Source organism: Schistocerca serialis, chromosome 9 (genome assembly GCF_023864345.2).
Source record: "Schistocerca serialis cubense isolate TAMUIC-IGC-003099 chromosome 9, iqSchSeri2.2, whole genome shotgun sequence".
Lineage (NCBI taxonomy): Eukaryota > Metazoa > Arthropoda > Insecta > Orthoptera > Acrididae > Schistocerca > Schistocerca serialis.
In genome coordinates, this window is record NC_064646.1 from 95,787,406 (window position 1) to 95,807,226 (window position 19,821).

Here is a 19,821-nt window from a genome sequence, read left to right on the forward strand (position 1 = left end):
AGATGTGGATTCTGACCACAATCTATTGGTTATGAACTGTAGATTAAAACTGAAGAAACTGCAAAAAGGTGGGAATTTAAGGAGATGGGACCTGGATAAACTGAAAGAACCAGAGGTTGTACTGAGTTTCATGGAGAGCATAAGGGAATAATTGTCACAAATTGGGGAAAGAAATACAGAAGAAGATGAATGGGTAGTTCTGAGGGATGAAGAAGTGGAGGCAGCAGAGGATCAAGTAGGTAAAAAGACGAAGGCTAATATAAATCCTTGGGTAACAGAAGAGATATTAAATTTAATTTATGAAAGGAGAAAGTGCAAAACGCAGTAAATGAAGCAGGCAAAAAGGAATACAAAAGTCTCAAAAATGAGTTCGACAGGAAGAGCAGAATAGCTAAGCAGGGATGGCTAGAGGACAAATGTAAGGATGTAGCGTCTTATCTCACTAGGGGTAAGATAGGTACTGCCTACAGGAAAATTAAAGAGTCCTTTGGAGAAAAGAGAACCACTTGTATGAATATCAAGAGCTCAGATGGAAACCCAGTTCTAAGCAAAGAAGGGAAAGCAGAAAGGTGGAAGGAGTATATAGAGGGTCTATGCAAGGGCGATGCACTTGAGGATAATATTATGGAAATGGAAGAGGATGTAGATGAAGATGAAACAGGAGATACGATACTGCGTGAAGAGTTTGGCAGAGCACTGAAAGACTTAAGTCGAAACAAGGCCACGGGAGTAACTACATTCCATTAAAACTACTGATAGCCTTGGAAGAGCCAGACCTGACAAAACTCTACCACCTGGTGAGCAAGATATATGAGACAGGCGAAATACCCTCAGACTGCAAGAAGAATATAATAATTCCAATCCCAAAGAAAGCAGCTGTTGACAAATGTGGAAATTACCGAACTATCAGTTTAACAAGCCACAGCTGCAAAATACTAACACGAATTCTTTACAGACGAATGGAAAAACTGGTAGAATCCGACCTCGGGGAAGATCAGTTTGGATTCCGTAGAAATGTTGGAACACGAGAGGCGATACCGACCCTACGACTCATCTTAGAAAATAGATTAAGGAAAGGCAAACCTACGTTTCTAGCATTTGTGGACTTAGAGAAAACTTTTAATAACGTTGACTGGAATACTCTCTTTAAAATTCTGAAGGTGGCAGGGGTAAAATACAGGGAGCGAAAGGCTATTTACAATTTGTACAGGAACCAGATAGCAATTATAAGAGTCGAGGGGCATGAAAGGAAGCAGTGGTTGGGAAGGGAGTGAGACAGGGTTGTAGCCTACCCTCGATGTAATTCAATCTGTATATTGAGCAATCAGTAAAGGAAACAAAAGAAAAATTAGGAGTAGGAATTAAAATCCATGGAGAAGAAATAAAAACTTTAAGGTTCGCTTATGACATTGTAATTTTGTCAGAGACAGCAAAGGACTTGGAAGAGCAGCTGAACGGAATTTACAGTGTCTTGAAAGGAGGATATAAGATGAACATCAACAAAAGCAAAACGAGGACAATGGAATGTAGTCGAATTAAATCGGGTGATGCTGAGGGAATTAGATTGGGCAATGAGACGCTTAAAGTAGTAAATGAGTTTTGCTATTTGGGGTTCAAAATAGGTGTTGATGGTCGAAGTATAGAGGTTATAAAATGTAGGCTGGCAATGACAAGGAAATCGTTTCTGAAGAAGAGAAATTTGTTAACACCGAGTATAGATTTACTTGTCAGGAAGTCGTTTCTGAAAGTATTTACATGGAGTGTAGCCATTTATGGAAGTGAAACGTGGACGGTAAACAGTTTAGACAAGAAGAGAATAGAAGCTTTCATAGTGTGATGCTAGAGAAGAACGCTGAAGATTAGATGGGTAGATTACATAACTAATGAGGAGGTACTGAATAGAATCGGGGAGAAGAGAAGTTTGTGGCACAATTTGACTAGAAGAAGGGATCGGTTGGTATGACATATTCTGAGTCATCAAGGGATCAGCAATTTAGTATTGGAGGGCAGCGTGGAGGGTAAAAATCGTAGAGGGAGACGAAGAGATTAATACACTAAACAGATTCAGAAGGATGTAGATCGCAGTAGGCACTGGGAGATGAAGAAGCTTGCACAGGATAGAGTAGCATGGAGAGCTGCATCAAACCAGTCTCTGGACTGAAGACCACAACAACAACAGCGTACCACATTTTTGTACTTCATGTCCGCATATTCACTTCTCAGCACAGCATCCTGGCAACCAACACATTTCTCTCAACGAGAGCCCAGTTGCTTGATACCGTTACCGAAGGATGTTTTGCTTTGTTGACGGAGCCACAACCTCATCTCTCCTTGCACCTCTTCATCGTTGTCAGGGTGATGTCCTCGAAGGTGTTCTTCAAGTTTTAGAAATTTTAACCATATGGTCCTTTCAACTAGTATGGGTAAGTAATCTTAGGAGAGAATTCTATCCACCACACACGGATCACCGTCTCCTTCAGCACGGCAATGCCTGGCCACTCACGAGGGCTGCGACGTCTGCAACAATCCGACGCTTTGGGGTTAGTGTCACCGACCATCCTTCATGCGGTTTTCATGTCCCAAGTAAGAAACTGACGACGCTTGTGGGAAATGTGTTAACCAACCACTACTTCAAGGTTAGCGTTGGACAAAAACAGAGCAAGTCATTTACCTTGAAAAATGGGCTCCTCCAAGGGTCCGTCCTAGAATCCCTATTTCTCAATCTGTACAACAGTAACATGCCAAACTCTGCTAGTGAAACATTTTGCTTGCCGAAAACCTTGCCATAGCCGTACAAACCACCACACTTGAGTAAGGAGAAGCTATGTTATCTAGAGACTTAGAAACTCTCAACACATACTACAAAGCTTGGAGACTCCAGCCAAATGCAGCAAAGACGGAAGTCTGAGCATTCCATCTAAACAGCAGAATTGCAAACCGGCAGTTGGATGTGACCTTCTGCCAGCAAAAGGTTAGACATAGTTTTCCAGCCTAAATACCTCGGTGTCACACTAGATCAGTCTCAGACGTATAAAAAAACGTTGGAAATGTTATATTGTTAGAGAAGGCCGAAATGCACGCTATAAGCTCACGCAGGATGGCGTGAGGTCTGAAACAGGATACGTAATGAATGCTATAAAGAAAAGTACGTAGCTTCTGGAATACTTAACTTCAATCCATCATTTTTACACATCGTTCTTGATGAGACATGCTTCATACGATAACTATCAATTGCTATGGCGCCTTGCTAGGTCGTAGCCATTGACTTAGCTGAAGGCTATTCTATCTTCTCTGCAAATAAACGAGGCTTCGTCAGTGTTGCATCGCTAGCTAAGTCGACCGTACAACTGGGGCGAGTGCTAGTAAATCTCTCGAGACCTGCCGTGTGGTGGGGCTCGGTCTGCGATCACTGACAGTGGCGACACGCGGGTCCGACATGTACTAATGGACCGCGGCCGATTTAAAGCTACCACCTAGCAAGTGTGGTGTCTGGCGGTGACACCACAGGAAAACACAAGCCAAAAACTAAAGACCCGACACAACATTGTAAACAAACTACCTGGTACAACATGGGGTACCGGCGCATCGACTCTACGTACTGCAGTACTTACGCTGGTGTAACCACTTGCCGAATACTGTGCTCCAGTGTGGCAACATAGTGGCCACATGAGGAAGCTGGATGTACACCTGAACGAGTCAATGAGGATTATCAAGTGCACATTAAAATCCACCCCCTGGCTGTACACTATCAGCAACACCCCACCACCTGAAATACGACGCCAAGAAGCAATCAATCGAGAATGAAGGAAACTACACCACCCTGACTACCACAAAAACCGCCCAGTTCATACAGTCTTAAACAACCCTCCCCCAGACCGCTTAAAATCTCGCAGTCCACTGTGGCATAATGGAAGGAACGATAAGAAGTTCGACATTAGAGAAGAGTGCGCAGGAGGTGGAATGCTACAACAGTAGCACATCAGGGAGTCCAAGACCCAGCTGCAAGCCTACCAGGATTTCATCTGCAGAAAAGTGAGTGGACAAGGCTGAACAGAATAAGAACTGGCCACGCCAGGTGCAACGCTATGATGCACAAGTGGGGACTCTGAGATTCTCCAGCCTGTTATTGTGGGGCCCAATAACAAAGTGTTCAACATATTGTTAAAGACTGTCCTCAGGGGAAGTATCCTGGACCATATAATGACTTTATTAATGCTACTCCTCTGCTGTTAGTTGGCTTCAATTATTAGATATTGAACTATGATTAAATGTATCTGTCTTTTTTTCTTTTAACTTGCAATTACATCAGTTAAAGTAGTAAGTAATTTGAAAGTAGTAATTTTCATAATTTAAAAATGTGTATAAAATTTGTGCGAAAAGTAAAACTAAACTATATGTAAATATTTAACTAGATATATATGTAAAATTAAACTTTATGTACCTGTCAATGTTTGCTGTTGTTGCCATAAGATAAATAAATAAATAAACTTTCAATTAATACATACAGGATAGAATTCGAAACTCGATTACAGTACATTGTTTCTCACGCAATGGCACAGTTGCGTTACACACCGCTGTATTACGCGCTAAAATTCGGGGTCCTCTGGTGGCAGAGGGATGAAAGCACACAGAAACGAAGAATAAAGGTGCAGAATGTTAACAGCTTTTGTTTTACTTAAAAAGCTTCAAGAGTTTTCACATAAATTTTTAATGTCAAAAGTTTAAAGCATTTTAAATAAAATCTGTCGATAGACGTTACAGCCTGTCTGCTCACAGTACAACTTCTAATGGCTGATATCTAGCAGCCGACTGAATGTACTGTTCGTCGATCACGACACTCCTGATTCGGTGTGTCTGGCTTAGCAAGTATTCACTCCTGTTCTCCGCCTTTTACTTTTGGACCCATATTCGTACCTAATAGAGAGGTATTTTTCCCATGATTTTCCTTCACTAGCATTACAAAATTTATGTTTCAGACGAACAAAAATATTATTAATATATGTGTATAAGATCATGTGACAAATGAGCTAGTACTACAATCGCAGAAGCCTCCCATAACCGTCAGAATTCATCGAATTCCCCAATCTTCGTTCTAGCTTCAATGTCTGAATGAGGTAGATGTATTACTCTTCTCCAATTAGTTGACAATTTCCTTGTGTGTCATTCCAGAATAGCTTTTGGCACAGAGAAATTCAACTCTTCTGTAATTCCGTGGAGCTCAATAGCTTGGTAAAAATCCTATTGGACAACATTTCGACGACTTGCGCGTCCTTAACCTACACTATGTGATCAAAAGTAACCGGACACCCCAAAAATATACATTTTCATATTAGGTGCATTGTGCTGCCACCTACTGCCAGGTACTCCATGTCAGTGACCTCAGTAATCATTAGACAACGTGAGAAAGCGGAATGGGGCGCTCCGCGGAACTCACGGACTTGGAACGTGGTCAGGTGGTTGGGTGTCATTTGTGTCACACGTCTGTAAGCGAGATTTCCACACTCATAAACATATCCAGGTCCACTGCTTCCGATGTGATAGTCAAGTAGAAACGTGAAGGGACACGCACAGCACAAAAGCGTACAGGTCGACCTCGTCTGTTGACTGACAGAGACTGCCGACAGTTGAAGAGGGTCGCAAAGTGTAATAGGCAGACATCTATCCAGACCATCACACAGGAATTCCAAACTGCATCAGGATCCACTGCAAGTACTATGACAGTTAGGCGGGGGGTGAGAAAACTTGGATTTCATGGTCGAGCGGCTGCTCATAAGCCACACGTCACACCAGTGCATGCCAAACGACGTCTCACTTGGTGGAAGGAGAGTAAACATTGGATGATTGAACAGTGGAAGAACGTTGTGTGGAGTGACGAATCACGGTACACAATGTGGCGATCCGATGGCAGGGTGTGAATGTGGTGAATTCGCCGTGAACGTCATCTTCCAGCGTGTGTAGTGCCAACAGTGAAATTCGGAGGCGGTGGTGTTATGGTGTGGTCATGTTTTTCATGGAGGAGGCTTGCACCCTTTGTTGTTTTGCGTGGCACTATCACAGCACAGGCCTACGTTCATGTTTTAACCACCTTCTTGTTTCCCACTGTTGAAGAACAACTCGGGAATGGCGATTACATCTTTCAACAGGATCATGAGTCTGCTCACAATGCACGGCCTGTGTCGGAGTGTTTACACGATAATAACATCCCTGTAATGGACTGGCCTGCGCAGACCTGAATCCTATAGAACACCTTTGGGATGTTCTGAAACGCCGACGTCGTGCCAGGCCCCATCGAACGACATCGATACCTCTCCTCAGTGCAGCACTCCGTGAAGAATGGGCTGCCATCCCCCAAGAAACCTTCCTGCGTCTGACTGGACGTATGCCTGCGAGAGTGGAAGCTGTCATCAAGGCTAAAGGGGGCTAACAACATATTTAATTCCATCTTTACCGATGCTATGAACTTGTAAGCCATTTTGAGCCAGGTGTCCGGATACTTTTGATCACATAGTGTACCACAGCAGTCCTACCATGGAAATAGACAACTTAACGTGAATTCTAACACACTTGTCGGTCTCGTCGAATTTTCACATCATTGGCAGTTGAAGGCTAGGTTAAAGACACACTGAAATGTTTCCGTGACACGATCATATTTTGAATCCGCGACCTTTCAGTTTACCACTGAACCACCAGGCATGATTGCTGATAAATTATTTCATGTACATCTAAGAGTAATAATTCATTTTCGAGTCACAGGATTCATGTTTCTAGTTTCCCGAGGACGCTCCATGGATTTGTTAGAGTTTTAGGAGAGGTGAGTTGACCAGTTCCCTCATGTGCTGTAAAATCTCAGTATACTTCAACAGTGCCACTAGGCTGAACGTAATTACATTAGTAGAGGGAGCCTAGGTGTAGCTGCCATAGCTGGTATTCCTTTCATGTTGCAGATACGCTGTGTCCACCGGGGCAGACTTTCCAGAGCGGCTGTGACATTTGCCACTGTGCGGACGATGGGAGCACCATCTGGTGTACCAACGATGGCTGTTCTGGGTAAGCTTCCGCGCCGACTCCTTCCTATATTTCTAAGGATATTTATGGTCTGATGTTTCATCGAGGCAACCGGTTTCTATAGAGGAGTTTTAACTCACATGTAGGTACACATAGGAAGCTGATTGTGTGCCCAGTATCTAGGTTCTTGTTGCTAATTTAATAAACTCTGATTATTACTCATTTCAATTCATTTGGATAATAATTAGTATGTAGACGGCTTATATTAAGTAATTCAGAAAGAAAAATTACGTAGATGTAATCAGTGTTTATATAACAAGCATTTCAGCTCTAACAGTTTCAGTTGCCACTCATAACCATTGTTACAAAACCTTTGTCACTACAGTCATTGTCACTCTCGTTTGTTCCCCTTGAAAACCATAAGAAGCTAGGTAAAACATTGTAAATTACATTTACTGTTTTTTCTTCATTCACACGTTACTCTTGAGCCACTTTAAATCTAATGGCTGATACCTCAATGATTCATTATTACCATCTGCGAACTACTATTTAACGTTCCTCTTCTCATCAAGTTTCCCCAGTGTCACTTAATGTCTACCTAAATCTCACATTTCACATTACAGTTGCAGTTGGCATTCATGACTGTTGTTTCAATATCATTCTGACTGTGGGCAGTGTCACTATGGATTGTTCCCCGTGAAAACCACTAGATGATATTCTCCTCATCACGTATGCGGTGTTACTTAACGTCTACCTGAAACTCACATATAATATTCATTAATATTCCACATAACACCGATCCTCAAAAGTTTGGCAGCCTGCACTGATGGGTCATCTGAGAACCGAGATCTACGAAGTACTCGATTACAAAGACTTCTTGGTGTTCTTGAGAATCGATTTCCGTTCTCGCTTCTCAATTCTCGAATCTCGGTTCTCTGTTCTCAGTTGCCACTCCTCAGTTTTCGCTCCACAGTGCTCCCTCCGCAGGCCTCAAATACGAATTCGTTTCTGTTAATCGAAACGAGACCAACGTTCTCGGTTTCCGGATTTGTACATGACTCAATTTGGTGTCTTCTGCTTCTTACCGTAGTAATTCGGCACTGATTCGCTTTTTTTACGAGGTAGAACATTGAATTGAAAGTGGCGTCAAAGATTACACGTGGAACACATTATATTTGTGATAAAAACAGAATTGCACTACGAAGTGTTTCATTAAATGTCATAAATGATTATGAAAAAAGCAGGGGACAAAGTATTTTGAAAACGGATGCTGGTGAATGAAATTAAGTGGTCTTAGGACTAACGGGATGAAAAGCGGCAACCATTTTTGAGCGATCCCTGAAAATACGAGTAAATGCTGCCTAGGAACATCATAGCGATCAAGTCACTGAGTCCATGAACGGCTGAAAATAGTCTCCAAGAAGCCGAGCATAACCATTTCACTATAAGTCCATCCTTGAGCAGATGTTCAATTTTTTTTTAATTTTATCCATATTTTGCAGCTTCAAACGTAACTGTATTCAATACACTGGAAGTATGAATTAAAAAACGCCTTCAGTCATAACTTTTCGTGCTTTAGTAAATACACGATGCATTTCAGACCCTGTGGGTCCATCGTCAGGTGTAATTTGTCTTAATACTTGTTTCATTTGTTTTCTTGAATGAGGTGAAATGCATATTCCCGTCACGAAAAGGTTTAACGTTAGGTTATTAATTTCGTAAGTCGAACTTTGAAGGTATGTGCAAAATAGTGGAACAGATGAACAGTGTAAACTTACCACATAATTCAAGAAAAAGCGTTTTTAATGTTTTAGCACCATCAAACATGCTTTTCTCCGTCGTTTTCGTACATGTCACTTCAGTCGAGAGGCACATTTGCACACACATGTTTCTAAACACTTCACAGATATTTTTGTACATGTTGTTGTCAAAGATGAATTTATTGAATTTATTCGTAGTGCTCATTCTGTTGGTAAACTTTCCTATTAAATGTAAAGTAATTGTCAGATGATATTAGCTGTGACATGTCCTGGATTTCTGGTATTTCAGCAATTGACAGTTTTTTATGTTTCATTAAGTTTTCAAAGATTATGTTTATTGTTTCTTGAGTTGGTCCATTTGTAAATAGGTTAGTTACATCAAAAGAGTCAAACCTGGCACCTGCAGGAACATTTATATCCTTTATTTTAGTTGGTAATTCATTTGTATTCTTAACCAAGTATGATTTTTCAAAAGTATAGTAGTGTTTCAGAATTCCACTCAGCAATTGGGCCTCTTTGGAGGCAGGTGTATTTTTAGAATTAACAATGTATCTCAATGGAACATGGATTTTATGGGTCTTAGGTTGAGCTCTTAGTCTTGGGGCTGTGGGGTTCATTAACACTCTCTGTACCAGGCCTATTTTATGCACCCGTCCCTAGAAACCGGGCAATTTTACCAATATTAAAAAAATTACTGCATCAAATCTACTGTTTGGATTGTGGCAAATTTGGTACCATCTTGAAGCTGCACATTTCTACTTTAATTCTGAGTGAAAGAAACTACTTTACAATGCACAGCTTTAAGGTACAGTTATAGAAATCACTTAGATGTTTTAAGAATTTAGAAAAAGTCATACGAATAAGGGAATACAATTGTGATTTATTTTTAACCAAAATTGTGGCACTACATTACATGTTTCTGATAGTATACAGTATTACATATAAATTTCACACAGAATCATATTGTTTTTTAGTGTGGAAAATTTTAAAGCAAGGTTCCAGGCAGAGTGCAACGCCACACTGTTCACATTCGTATCGTGTCTCTTTGCGAGAAGCCTTGCCACTCTGTTTCTTGCTCCTGGAACTGCACACGTGACACACACGAGCAGCATACTTCTTAGTAGTTGCAGGTATGTGCTGCAAAAAATGTCTCTTTGTTAGCCGACCTACAGTTCCTTCATTTCTTGGAATGAATTCAAGTGTGTCGTCTTCAACAAGCTGAACTGCAAGCACTGTTATAAAGTCTGTTATTGTAATTTTCTTCCTGTGCACTGCATTGTACAGCCAAAATGCATTTGATACTCCCATAAGCAGCAAATGGAAATATAATTTTCGCCACCATTTCACAGTTCTGTGCTGGAACGGATTGTACTGCAGGCGTTGGTCTCCAATATCCACTCCAATTTTATTGAGGTTGTAATCAAGTACCTGAAGTGGTTTCAATACTACAGACCCATTTCTCTTAGTATGCGTACCAAATGTTGCTTGATGCCTTGTAGACAATGTATACACATCTCTCTTATCTTTCCACTTCATTGCCAATACATTATCTTTACGCCGAAAAGACATTTCGCCCTTTTTCAGCTTAGCAGATACTAAATCTTTAGGCAATCCTTTCCTGGATTTGTTCACAGTACCAACAGCTCCAGTGCCTTTCTCTGCCAGTTGCTGAAATAGCTCTGGACTGGAATAAAATCGATCTAAATACACAGTGTGGCCTTTGTTCAGCAAGCTGCTGTCAGACAACAATCGCAAAATAACCGCAGACGAAGAATTGTCAACAATATGCTTACCAGCATAAACTTCAAAATTTACAACATAGCCACTACTGGCTTCAGCAACAGCATATACTTTCAGTCCATACTTATGAGGCTTATTTTGCATGTAAACACGGAAACTCACACGACCTCGAAATGGGCAAATTCCTTCATCAATTGTCACTTTTTCTGAGGGACGATATGCCTGGATACATCGCTCCTTCAAATTATTATAATATGGCAAAACTTTGTAAAGTGGATGAAATCCATCTTCGCCTGGTTTTTTCTGATTTGAATTGTCAACAAGATGCAAGCATGACAGTATCTGAGTGAAACGCAAACGGCTCATGACATGGGGACAAAAGTTACAACTAAGAACAGGATTAGTGCTCCAATGGTCCGCAATTTTTGGCTTTTTCGAAACACACATGTGGAAAATAATACCCAAGAAACGCCTCATCTCACTTATAGTCACTGGCTTCCACGAACTCAAAACTGAATGGGGCTTCAGATTATTTCCTCTTCTTTTCTTCTGTATTGTCTGTGATGCATACAAATTTGTCTGTCTCTTGAGTTCATTTACGTCACTGTCAGTAAGGAACACTTTACTGCAATCCAGTACAGAACTCGACTCATCAATATCCACTAGTATCTGCCTGGGTGTCGTGTTGACAGGCAGAGGTCGGTAGGTGTCAACTGCAGTCCACTCACTGTCTTTCGGATACGGCACAGCTGCTGGATTTGAAGCAACACCTTCAACATCATTCTCGTCTTCATCTGAAGACAAACTGTCATCAATCTCGTCTTCTAAAAAGAATATCACATTATGTGTAACTACATACATCGTTTACACATGTTCAACAGATATGTGCGTACTGCACAATTACGTGGAAAATTCGGAAATACGTACCTTCAAACACACCATTGCATTCAGAATCGTCTGAATCACTCTCTACATTATCCAGAGTGTCGCTATGATTGATCAAATCCGCAATTTCTGCGTCTGATAAACCGCGCCGAAACATGATGACAAACAACTGAATGATATACAGACTGAGAACGCAAAGATAAGTTTTAACATGAATTACAGCGCTGCCGTGACATCTATGGACGCATTTTGTTAATAAACATCTGAAAAACGTATAGCGCTGGCCAAACCCGTAGAAATAACGTTGCAGTGTTTTGAATGAAATTAAATGTAGCGGCCCGTAAATTTTACGGGCTTGGTGATTTTCGCGCGATCCCAGGCCCGTAAATTTTACGGGCTTGGCGCTTAGAGTGTTAAAATGCATGTTTTTGCTTGTTTTTCTGTGAAGAGGAAATTGCATTTATTGACCATTTTTCTGATTTCGTTTTGGAATTTTATCATTGGATCTTGTTTGAGCTCTGTTATGTTATTTTAGTGATGTATTCATCTTTGTTCAGAGTTACTATAGAACTGTTTTTGTCAGCTTTCAGAATCATGGGATTGTTATGATTGAGTTTCATGTTTATGCTATTTACCATCTTTGTCGCTTTATAAACTGCTTTGGCGGTTTCATTATACTCATTTACGCTTTTCTGGCTAATTTTATTTATATTGTTTGCTAAGACAGTTCAGTGTTATTTAGGTCAGCTAAATCAGCTGCATTTTTAGTGTGTATGATGAGGTTTTGGAGGTTATTGTCACTTAATCTGGGTTTTACACTGTTTTTTAGCCGTTTCCTGAGTAGATGGTGTTCTTTTTCACTGAAGGCGATGCCAGTTTGGTTAATGACTCTTTCATAAACCTGTGTTTGTTTGATGGTTGGTTGTTCTGTTGCTGATGCAGTTTTAGTTGCAAGGCTTCTAGTTTCTTTTGGTATCTGTATGTGATTTCAGTTGGCATTTTGCTTACAATACTTTCAACATATTCTTCAGCAGCTTTTAGTTCTAATGGGTGTAATGTATTAGTTAATGAACCCCACAGCCCCAAGACTAACAGCTCAACCTAAGACCCATAAACTCCATGTTCCATTGAGGACCATTGTTAATTCTAAAAATACACCTGCCTCCAAGGTCTCAAAATTACTGAATGAAATTCTGAAACAGTCCTTTATGTTTGATAAATCATACTCAGTTAGGAACACAAATGAATTAGCAACTAAAGTAAAGGATATAAATAATCCTGCAGGTGCCAGGTTTGACTCTTTTGATGTAACTAACCTATTTACAAAAGTACCAACTCAAGAAACAATAAACATAATCTTTGAAAACTTAATAAAACATAAAAAAAACTGTCAATTGCTGAAATATCAGAAGTCAAGGACATGTTACAGCTAATAGTGTCTCTCAATTACTTTACATTTAATGGGAAAGTTTACCAACAGAATGAGGGTCTTGCCATGGGCAGTAGCATATCAAGTTTTTTGACAGACATATTTCTCAATCATCTGGAAAGTAAGTTCTTTAATGAAGACACTAGACTCAAAAGTAAAATAACATAATACTGGAGATATGTTGACGACACCTTGCTGCTATTTGATGGAACAAAAGATGAGGTCAAATAACTACTAGCAGTATTCAGTTCTTTCCACAAAACATAAAATTCACAATAGAACACCAGGACCACAAAAGCATCAATTTGCTGGATCTTAAAATCACCAACCACCAAGAAAAACACAAGTTCAGCATACACAGAAAACGCACATGCACAGACATAACACAGTACAACTCATCATACCATCCCACCACTCAGAAACATGCTTCATTTAGGTCCATGCTACACACAGTACACTCGCTTGATTTAGAAGGAAACACCATCGAGACTGAGATAGACACAATAAAGAGCATTGTCATGCGTAGTGGCTATACAGAAAAAATAATTGACAATTTAAGCAGACAAATACACAAAAGTAGGACAACGAATGGCCACACTGTGAAAGAAGGGAAAATATTCACTAACATCCCATACCTGGGCCTCATTATACAAAAAAACACTAACCTTTTCAGAAAAACAAATGTAACAGTTGCATTCTCAATTAATAATAATTTGGGGAACTCGCTCATCTATAACATAAAACCAAATACGGAAACATACGACAGCAGCGGAGTGTACATGCCCCAACTGTCCTGCCTACTATGTAGGGAAAACAGGCAGAAACTTCAAAATCAGATTTCAAGAACACATAAATGCTTCCAGGCTCAACCATTTCGAAAAATCAGTCATTGCACAGCAAATTTTGGAAACGAAACATGTCATCAACAGTCTTGAAAACAGTTTAGTATTACTACTTAACTACGACCCTAAATCTGTTAGAACAACTGGAGAGATACCTCCACAAAATCAAAAAATCCGAATCTATGTTAAATAAACAAACAGATTTCGCAAGCTACAGTTATTTCATTAATTTTAAAGACCTATTCTAAAGTTATTTCCTGCATGTGTCAATTGTTTACTAGTTATATCTTTAGCACTACGAATAAATTCAATAAATTCATCTTTGACAACAACATGTACAAAAACGTCTGTGAAGTGTTTAGAAACATGTGTGTGCAAATGTGCCTCTTGACTGAAGTGCACTTTCGAAATCGACGGAGAAAAGCATGTTTGATGGTGCTAAAACGGTAATAACGCTTTCCTTGGATTATGTGGTAAGTTTACACTGTTCATCTGTTCCACTATTTTGCACATACCTTCAAAGTTCGACTTACGAAATTAATAACCTAACATTAAACCTTTCCGTGACAGGAGTACGCATTTTACCTCATTCAAGAGAAGAAATAAAACATGTATTAAGACAAATTACACCTGATGATGGACCCACAGGGTCCGAAATGCATTGTGAATTTAAAAAGCACGAAAAGTTGTGACTGAAGGCGTTTTTTAATTCAGTTTCTTAGTGTTACCGGCTCGCGACCCGGCTATTTGCCACAAAAAACTGCCATTGGCAACGCACACAGTTGGCGTCAGCTGCTGTTCCTGGCTGCACACAGTAGGGTGTTGGAGTCACATTCTGAACTTAACAAATCTAATATTATTTGCTCAATAAATATCTTTTAAAACACTTTGGAACAAAACTTTTGGCCTGTGTACTTATTCCCGTAGGTACTAAGGAATGAAGAGATACGCCTGAAATCCTCTGACGGTACAGATACTGTGATAGGGAATGGCTGAGTAGGCAGTTCAGTCAATGAGGAAAGGACATTTCTAAAAAGGGCAGTCACAAAAGCTGGAAAGAAAAAAAGTAGGTACAAAGAAGGTAGCTGAGGAAAAACCATGGGTAACACAAAAAATATTTTAATCGGCCGATGAAAGGAGATACAAAAATGTTCACGGAAATTCAGGAATACAGAAAAACAAGTCGCTTATGAATGAAATAAATACGAAGTGCAATGAAGTTAAGGCGCAGTAGCTGCTTGAAAAATGTGAAGAAATCAAAAAAGAAATAATTGTTGGAAGGACTGACTCAGCATACAAAAAAGTCAACAAAACTTTCGATGAAATTAATAGCAAGAGTACAGTCGGAATTCCATTCTTAAATGCAGACGAGAGAGGTGATGAGTGGAAACAGTACACTGAGGGCCTCTAACAGGAGGAAGACTTGTCTGAGGACGTGATAGAAGAGAAATAGGAGTCGATGTAGGAGAGACAGGATATCCAGTATTAGAAACAGAATTTAAAAGCGCTTTGGAAGATCGAATAAGGCAAAAGGGATAGCTAACATTCTATAAGAATTTCTAAAATCATTGTGGAAGTGGCAACAAATCGAGTATTCAGGTTGGTGTGCAGAATTTATGAGTCTGACAACATGCTATCGGAGTTTCGGAAAAATATCAGCCACACAATTCCGAAGACTGCAAGAGCCGACAAGTGCGAGAATTATCGCACAATCAGCTTAACAGCTTATGCATCCAAGTGTCTGACAATAACAATATACAGAAGCATGGAAAAGAAATTGGAGTATGTGTTAGATGACGATCAGTTTGGCTTTAGAAAAGGTAAAGGCACGAGAGAGGCAATTCTGACGATGTGCTTGATAATGGAAGCAAGACCGAAGAAAAATCAAAACACGATCATAGGATCTGTCGATCTGGAAAAAGCGTTCGACAATGTAAAATGGTGCGAGATGTTCGAAATTCTGAGAAAAATAGGGGTAAGCTATAGAAAGAGATGCGTAATATACAATATGTACAAGAGCCAAGAGGGAATAATAAGAATGGACGACGAAGAACGAAGTGTTCGGATTTATAAGGGTGTAAGACAGGGATGTAACCTTTCGCCCCTACTGTTCAATCTGTACATCGAAAAATCAATGATAGAAGTAAAAGAAAGGTTCAGGAGTGGAACTGAAATTCAAGGTGAAAGTATATCAATGATACGATTCGCTGGTGACATTGCTATCCTGAGTGAAAGTGAAGAAGAATTACGTGATCTGCTTAATGGAATGAACAATCTAATGAGTATAGAATATGGATTGAGAGTAAATGGAAGCAAGACGAAAGTAACGAGAAGTAGCAGAAATGAGAACAGCGAGAAACTTAACATCACGAATGGTGATCAAGATGTAGATGAAGGAATTCTATCACCTAAGCAGCAAAACAACCCATAACGGACGGAGCAAGGAGAACATAATAGCAGACTAGTACTGGAAAATACCTCGTTCCAAGCCGAGAGAAGTCTGCCTGTATCTAACAGAGGCCTAAATTTGAAGACGAAATTTTTGAGAATGTACGTTTGTAGCAACGTGTTGTATGGTACTGAGGCATCGACTGTAGGAAAACCAGAACAGGATTGAAGAATTTGAGATGAGGTGCTACAGAAGAGTGTTGAAAATTATGTGGATTGTCAAGGTAATGAGTGAGGAGGTTTTCCAGAGAATCAGAAAGGAAAGAGACATGTGGAAAACACTGATCACTGACAAGAAGAAGGCACAGGATGGTAGGACATATTTTTAGAGATTTAAAACTTGGATATAAGCTGTAGAGGAAAACAGAAATTGGAGTACATCCACCGAGTAACTGAGGACGTACGTTGAGAATGCTACTCCGAGGTGAAGACGTTGGCACAGGAGAGGAATTCGGTGCGGCCCATATCAAGCCAGTCACAAGACTGATGACAAAATAAATAAATAAATAAAATAAAAAATAATACAAAAATCTAATCTGAGGTGAAGGGTTTAGCACAGGATAGGAATTCGTCGTGGACCGCTTCTATCTGGTCCTGCTGTTTATCATGGATTTAATTTTGTTTTTGCGTTTACGACCGTAGATGTTCATGGAGGACAAGAAAAATGCTATGTTTATTACGGCACAGGAGAATATTCCTCCTCGAGATGGTGTGGCTTATAAAACTTCGAAGTCGAATTAATCCGTTTGGAGTTCCTCTTGTGCTGCTAGTGTACCTGTTGACAAAACTTTATGTCTTCTTTCGATATGTGTTTGTAAACTGAGTCTCCATAATAAGTTTGCTATGTGGATTGAAGGTCATGGTGATGTTGTTAATTTTTTCGCAATGGCTGACTGTACTGCATATACTAATTTTTATATGTTGTAAATTTAAGACAAATGAAACTACACATTGATCTTACCAAAAACCGAAATGCGATTTCTTCTTTTCTTTTGTGTCCCCTCTGGCTACGCAACACAGTATCCTGTCACTGGGTGTGTTCTTAATGGCGAAGATCTGTTAGAATTGGTAACAATTCACTAAAATAAAGAAAGAAGAAATAAATCCTAACGGAATATATATTTCATTTAAAGCAATCACAAGCGAATGAACTTCTGTCCAAAGCACAATGATAATAGGAGAGTGCATCGTGGCAGACACATAAACGCACTAGTGTTCGTATACTGCACCGCCTACCTTAGCGATAGTCTTTACGAGTGGTTCCATAATCATCGTAGCGATATTTAGACTCGGAGAGAACTAGTTTCAAACTAAACTTCCGACAATCCCTCTGAAATCGAACTATGAATACAAAGGTTTCGTTACCAGCTGTGAAGGAGCAAATGAATTTCATATTCCACAAATGAACCTGAATTTACGTTAAACTGAACAAGCCCTGTGTTTAGTGTAGAGGACTTTCACTTAGAGAGGATATGGATCAATGCTTTCACATTGTACGAAGCACTGTAACTACCGCCTTAAAGTTACGCAACACGTGAAATTCTAATTATTGAAAATTAAATATTCTAAATCACAAATCACTCGACAGCTAAACTGCGGAGTAGCAATGCGACTGTCATACGCAGATGAAACAGATTAGCTCTGAAAGATCAACTGCACTGTCACTGAATACTGGACTCATGAGACATAGGCGTTGTCGTAACAATTTCAACTATAAACAAACACAAATATTTACAAAATATTATGGTAAGGATACTGGATGTATATCGACTTTAGGTGATTAACTTTACAAATAATTTGAATAACGCGCATGTATTCAGAAAAAGATTTTACTATACCACATGAATCGAAATCACTGACAGCGCTTCTTAACAATTCTGAGTTACCTAAAACTGTGCAAAAGTTCATTTCTTTGGTGATGGTGATGCTGTATTGCTGTCAGTGTAATTTGGTGACTGATGGTTTCTTCTTCACGTCTCAGTAGTGGTGGAAGATAATGCCACGAGCCACCGTTACGTTTGGCTGCTGCGTGCAACATTTCCATCTAGATGAAGCCCGAAAACTTTGCACCCTGAGCTTCCAATATTTTCATGCAAATGCTGTAGCCGCAGCAAATATTGGCGGCCAAGACACTCGATGAGCACATGCAAACTTTTACCTCAGAATGTGCACAAGGGCACGTGCTTTCGTTTGCAATCTTTACAAGACTCCCTGCCAGTCCCTATTAAGCATATTTCGCTTGCTCGCCCTGTGACACTCGAGACTCAACCAGATGACGGGCAGCTACACTGAAAGGCCAAAGAAACTGGTACACCTGCCTAGTATCGTGAAGGGCCTCCTCAAGTACGCAGAAGTGCCGCAAGACCACGTGGAATGCACTCTAATGTCTGTAGTAGTGCTGGAGGGAACTGACCCCATGAATCCTGCAGGGCTGTCCGTAAGTACGTAGAAGTACGAGGGGGTGGAGATCTCCTCTGAATAGCACGTTGCAAGGCATCCCAGATATGCTTAATAATGTTCATGTCTGGCGAGTTTGGTAGCCAGCAGAAGTGTTTAAACTCGGAAGGGTATTCCTGGAGCCACTCGGTAGCAATTCTGGACGTGTGGTGTGTCACATTGTCCTGCTAGAATTGCCCAAATCCGCCGGAATGCACAATAGACATGAATGGATGCAGGCGATCACACACGATGCTTACCTACGTGTTACCCCTCAGAGTCGTATCTAGATGTATCAGGGGTCCCATATCACTCCAACTGTACACGCACCACACTATTACAGAGCCTCTTTCAGCTTGAACGGTACCTAGCGGACATGCAGGCTTCATGGATTCATGATGTTGTCCCCATACCTGTACACGTCCATCTGCTCGATACAATTTGAAACGAGACTCGTCCGAGCAGGGGATATGTTTCCAGTCATCAAAAGTCCTGTGTCGGTGCTGACGGGCCCAGGAGAGGCGTAAAGCTAAGGGGAACACTAGTACGACGCTTTCGGCTCCGAAAGCGCATATCAATGTTTTGTTGAATGGTTCGCACGCTGACAGTTGTTGATGGACCAGCACTGAAATCTGCAGCAATTTGCGGAAGGGTTGAACTCCTGTCACGTTGAACGATTCTCTTCAGTCGTCGTTGGTCCCATTCTTGCAGGATCTTTTTCCGGCCGCAGCGATGTCGGAGATTTGATGTTTTACCGGATTCCTGATATTCGCGGTACACTGGTGAAATTCTCGTTCGGGATAATCCCCATTTCGTCACTACTTCGGAGATGCTGCGTCCCATCGCTCGTGCGCCGACTATAACACCACGTTCAAACACACTTAAATCTTGATAACCTGCCAATGTAGCAGCAGTAACCGATCTAACTGCGCCAGACACCTGTTGTCTTGTGTAGGCGTTGCCGACCGCAGCGCCGTATTCTGCCTTTTTACATATCTCTGTATTTGAATACGCAGTCATATATGAGTTTCTTTTGCACTTGAGGGTAAAAACCACAGTGGATACCTCCCTCTGTATACAATTTGTTCTTTGTTACTGCATTAGTTGAAATGTACGAATGCTTGCTGAAGTCATCGGTGTCTACACTTACACACTACTTAAACTAACTTATGCTAAAGACACACACACCCGAGGGAGGACTCGAACCTCTGGCTGGATGGGCGGCGGAATCCGTGTCATAGTGCCTCTAACCGCTCGGCCACTCCGCATGGCTATT

At 40.6% G+C, this 19,821-nt stretch overlaps 1 protein-coding gene across 9 annotated transcripts in view; it reads left to right on the forward strand.

The window, feature by feature from the left end:
• LOC126418632 (dentin sialophosphoprotein-like) overlaps window positions 1-19,821 on the forward strand; it is a 101,279-nt gene that overhangs the window by 51,382 nt on the left and 30,076 nt on the right. For all 9 annotated transcript variants that reach the window (XM_050085479.1, XM_050085480.1, XM_050085483.1 and 6 more), the window contains exon 3: window positions 6,945-7,047. In XM_050085479.1, coding sequence (XP_049941436.1) covers window positions 6,945-7,047 — 103 coding nt within the window. The remainder of the gene's footprint in view (window positions 1-6,944; window positions 7,048-19,821) is intronic.